The 5,354-nt window shown below is 38.8% G+C and overlaps 1 protein-coding gene across 1 annotated transcript; it reads right to left on the bottom strand.

Moving 5' to 3' along the window:
• Positions 1-2,173: 2,173 nt before the first annotated feature.
• Positions 2,174-3,154, bottom strand: LOC115513409 (olfactory receptor 2C3). The gene has a single exon (XM_030314628.1). The coding sequence runs from the start codon at positions 3,152-3,154 to the stop codon at positions 2,174-2,176; it is 981 nt and encodes a 326-aa protein (XP_030170488.1).
• Positions 3,155-5,354: the final 2,200 nt, after the last annotated feature.

Here is a 5,354-nt window from a genome sequence, read left to right as displayed (position 1 = left end):
CTCTAGGTAGATATTATACAAATTGAATTAAATTGTAACACCCAGCTGGTGTCAGAGAATTGGCTGGTGTGAGAAAAACACCCACACAAAATACATTGATCAATTCCCTGAAGGATGAAGGGGAATCACATCTCAATCATCTCTTGTTCTTGTGGTCAGTGTGTCTTCATTTCAAGGCTGTTCAAGCTTAACTTCAGCATGATCTTCACAGCAAACAGTATGCAAGGAGACCCAGACAGGAAGTGGGGTGATCCTGGACCTCTCGGCTTCTTTGAGAAGCTATCAAAGATTGTGCAAATGGTTGCAGCAAGAGGGGCAGGAGCGACAAGAGTTACGATGGAATCTAGAAGGTCTGATGTATTGGGCAGAAAAGGGGTTCAATACACAAAGTAGGTGGCTGGCTTTCCAATATAGCATGTAAACATCTTTTCTACTGTTACTGTGACTATAGGACATATACTCAAATAGGATAGGCATTCACTCTTCCTAAATAGGGAGACCTTTCCTCACTTCTCCTCAGGCAGGCTGCACTGACTCAGAATAGCTCTGTTGGAGGCTTCCCCAAGTTCTACGGACATGGGGCCAGAAAGTGTGTGAATTACTTGGTGCTAATTTCAGTTATTTTGGACATCAATCTGAGGCACAATCACACTTTGAGTATATCTTCTTGAATTCCAGACAGGATGTCTTAATTTCATGTTAAGCATTTAGGTAACATTTGGGATAGTAAATGACCCATCAGCACAGGCACTTAAGGAAAGTAGAGAAAAATATGAGTAATGTTTATTATTATCCTCTGTACAAGACAGGGCTTGAGAGAAGAGCAGAACAGAGCCCAGTGCTGTGCTTCATGGTTTTGGGACGACCTCTGTGTTCGGCTTTCTCTGAATAAATTGATGAGAACCTGCACTGCTGTCCTAAGTTAGACCTAGACTTGAGGTCAGGAAGATACTGCATGTTTGGGGAAATGGGGAGACCAGAGAGTCCTCCTGCCCCTTCCTTGCTGCTATATTATGAATCTGTAAAACGCTATCTACTGAGCTTGATCACAACCACAAGCAGGCAAAGGAAAATAACTGCCTTTAAACTTTGGAGGATTTTCATTCATCTTTCTGAGTAGTCAGGGAAAGTTAATATTCAGATTAAAGTTTTTTTCTTCAGATATTGAAAATTTTTATATAATACTTTAAAAATTATTTTCCTTCATTTTTTCTTTTTCATTTTTTGGTACTAAATAAAATTTAAAAATGTTAATGCACTCCATTGCTCCCTTCATGACTCATGGACTAACATTATCATGTGTCTCTGCCCTTTCTTGCTTCTCTTCTCCTACCTAAAAGCCCATAAAAGTTGTACAATATTTAGCCATTAACAAAGAAAGAAAAAGCATGTACCATTTTTATAGCTGTAACAACATCTTATACCAGCAGCAGAGTGAAAAGAACAAGATTGTAGGACAGTCCCTATGAATGTCCTAAAATATGATAGTAAAAGGAAGTTTTCCCAATGGTCAGACTAAAGATAGTTCGACTAAATGGATAGAGAAAATGTGTGAAATGGACTCATTATGAATAACAAAAGACGTACCTCTCATCCAAATCGCTCAAGAAATTCCAATGGTCCTAGAAGCTTTGTGCCACCAGGCACAAAGACCAAATTCCTATATATTTCTTATTGTATGGTTAGGGGTTATAGACAAAATGGTAAGCATGTCTATGGATAGATAGATCTAGAGTTAAATCTCAGCATAAAATCTTAGTAGTGTTGTAATTGCCTAACCTTTATGAAATTCATAACATTTAACTTGTGGATTTGTTACAAATATTAGGAAAAATGTAAAACACTTCACACAGATTAGTCATCTCCAAAGGCGATTACTAAAAGCAATTAAAAAAATAACAATGAATATATATAACTATACAAGCAATTAACAATATGATAATTAGCATATATATTACATATATATAACAACATAAACAACTAACAAAACAGTAGGATTATTAACAAAAAATTAAAACAGAAAATACTTTCTCTTAGCCTGAAAATGATGTATGTGCACATTCATATCAGATTGTCACCTACCTTGAACTCAAGAAATATTGGAATAGAAGCTACATCCCAAATATCCTGTCTCCCCAATCAATTTTGTTATCTTTAATTTTTTTCTTACTTCTCACAAGTTACTCACATCTCTAATATGCCCCAATGATCCTGTAAAGCCACAGCAATTCTCTGATGCAATGTGCCTGAGAGCCTTCTTCACATCTTTGTTCCTGAGTGTGTAAATCAGGGGGTTCAGCATCGGGGTGACAACAGTATAGAAGAGGGCTACAAACTTACCCTGTTCATGAGAGTTACTCTTGGCTGGCTGGAGATACATAAAGATGATGCTCCCATAAAATAGAGTCACAACTGCCACATGGGAAGAGCAGGTGTTGAAGGCCTTTCTCCGTCCTTCTGCTGACCTGATCTTCATTACAGCCCAGACAATGTGGCCATATGAAACCAGGATGAGACCCAGAGGCAAGACAACAAAGATAAAGCTGGCCACATACATCTCCACCTCATTGAGGCTGGTATCCACACAAGCCAGTTGCATAATGAGGGGCATCTCACAGAAGAAGTGGTCAATGCGATTGTTTCCACACAGTGGCAGAAGCATAGTGAGTGTGGAGCCCACTATGCTTGTAGTCAGACCCCCAAGCCAGGAAGCAAAGGCCAAGCTGAGACAAAGCTGTGGATGCATGATGACAGTATAATGTAATGGCCTACAAATGGCGGCATAGCGATCATAGGACATGACTGCCAGGAGGACACATTCGGTGGCCCCCAGCCAGTGAGAGATGTAGAACTGGACCATACACCCTACAGAGCTTATGGTTTTCTGTGGTCCCCAGAGGTTGACCAGGAGTTGTGGGACAATGCTTGTGGTAAAGCTAATGTCCAGGAAGGAGAGATTGGCAAGGAAGAAATACATAGGAGTGTGGAGGTGCACATCCATGCAGGAAACCAGAATGATGATGCCATTGTCCAAGATAGACACCACATAAAACCCTAAGGCAATGATGAAGAGGATAGGTTCCAGTGAGGGTCGTGCAGAGAAGCCCAGGAGTACAAAGACTTCTGAAGAACTTGCATTGGCTATTCCCATCATCACATGCAGCCAGAAGTAAGACTAAAAGACCACCTGCAGTGAGTGGGGGGCACAGGATATGAGGTATAAAATGATTCTATCAGCTATCAAACTTTAGGCATAATTTTATATCCATTGTTCTTGAAACCATCTACTCAACTGCTCTGTGGATGATGTTACATCATCTTCCTGAAGGCCAGTTTGGAAAGACATGAAAATATGCATAACCTAGGGGAAAATGGACATTGATACAAAAATCTGTACCCTGATTATTTTATTGAAATATTGCTTACAGTAGCAACATCTGGAGTCAACCTGTGTTTAGTGATCAGGTTTTTCTTGAGTACCAGATGGTATTTCATGTGATGAAACACTGCAGAGGCATTAAAATTGTTCCCTTGCCATTCCCTCTCTCAGTTAATGGCCAAATAAAATCCATCGTGACATTTCTCTTTTTCCTAAATCCCACAATTAACAAATTTTTGCTTTATCATAAAATTCAGGTTCTCATCATTTCTTGTAGCCTTACTGCTACACCCCTGGACTATGCTGCCATCATTTATCACCTGAATTATTGATCTAGTATCTAAACTTGCCTCCCTGCTTTTTTCATTAGTTCCCTTCAGGGCATTCTGAACACAGAGGCCAGAAGATTATGTTAAGATACAATGTGATCATATGTCTCCACTGCTTAACACCCTCATTTTCTTTGAGTAAGGCTTGCAGTGTCTTTCTCCCAAGACATCCATCCACAGACTTGCTTTCTCACCCTCTTCAGGTTGTTTTTCAAAAGTCATCTTCCATTGAAGTAAATGTGTTATATTTTTTAAGTTTTTATTTAAATTCCAATCAGTTAACCTATAGTGTAATATTAGTTTCAAGTGTACAAGATAGTGATTCAGCCCTTCCATGCACTGAAGCAAAGGTGTAATTTAATACTGAAAACCTCCCAGCTCCCTTCTCTTCCTTTATTGCTTTATTTTTATTTGTATTACTTATCACCATAGAACAAATATGCTATTCTAATTTATTATGTTTGTACCTGTCTAACTCAGCTAGAGTATAAATTCCATGGACTCATGACTCTGTTTATTTTGCTTCTGGGTCCCCAGTGCCTAGCTCAGTGTGGCTTATGAAGATCCCTTAATCAATAGTAATTGAATGAAAAATTGTGAAACAGGTCATTAGAATATGTTTATGGTCATGATGGAGGAAGTACCAGAATGATATAAAGGCATAATTAAGGAATCTTCAGTGTAATCTCACAGCAGTGTTTTCAGGAAAGAACTATTGACCCAGATTAGTCCCTCTTCTTACACAGGTGGAAGAGAATAAACCATGACTTAGCAGGGAGAATGTGGGAAGCCAGAAATCCACATAGAGAAAAATGGACAATTCCAGTCTGCTTCAGATGTCCATGAAAAGTTCTGAGGTCCTTCTTTAAAAAAAAGCATTAATATTTTTCTTCCTTGTCTTTTACAAGGAAGAATAAATTCATTATAACTACAATCCATCCAGGTGTGAAGAACAGAACAGCTATAAACTCAATTGTCATCTCTTTTAAAATCCCAAGCGGTTTTAAAACTCTAAACTCATCTCTAAAACTGGAGGTTCACCAAGGAAAATAAACTTAAACACATATGTTCATTCACATATTTAAAAATACATACACAGTTTCCATCATGAATATATAAAAATGGGGATCAGAGAGCTTCAGCCATTTGCAAAAATGTATGAACAGAAGCTGTACCAATGTGGAGGACACTCAGCCAACATTAGGAGACAATTATCTGATTGTTATATAGTAGATCAGTATAGAACTGATGCTCTGTAAAAGCATCTGGAAGATGGATTTGGACCCCCTTCAAACTGGGGAAACATTGAGAGTTGTGAGAACATAGATGGCTTCATAATATGGATATGAAAGAGAAGTGAATGAGGACAGATGTGTGCAACTGAACCATGATACAATAGAGTGATTATCCCTTACAGAAGTCATCTTGGGTGAGCATGGGGACATGCAAAAGTAAAGGGCAAAACAGAAAACTATATTGTTGCCTGTGGATATTAGCTTACCCTCTGTGGGGATGGGGAAAGCACATGGACTCACATATGAAGAAAATGTATGAACATCACCAGAGATGGTGGCTATAAGGTCAGTCACGACATAACAGTTCAGTAGAATTTTTGAGGAAGTAGAGACCTTTATGGTGACCTGATC

The sequence above is a fragment of the Lynx canadensis genome, chromosome A1, assembly GCF_007474595.2.
Source record: "Lynx canadensis isolate LIC74 chromosome A1, mLynCan4.pri.v2, whole genome shotgun sequence".
Lineage (NCBI taxonomy): Eukaryota > Metazoa > Chordata > Mammalia > Carnivora > Felidae > Lynx > Lynx canadensis.
This window is presented reverse-complemented; position numbering and strand designations above follow the sequence as displayed.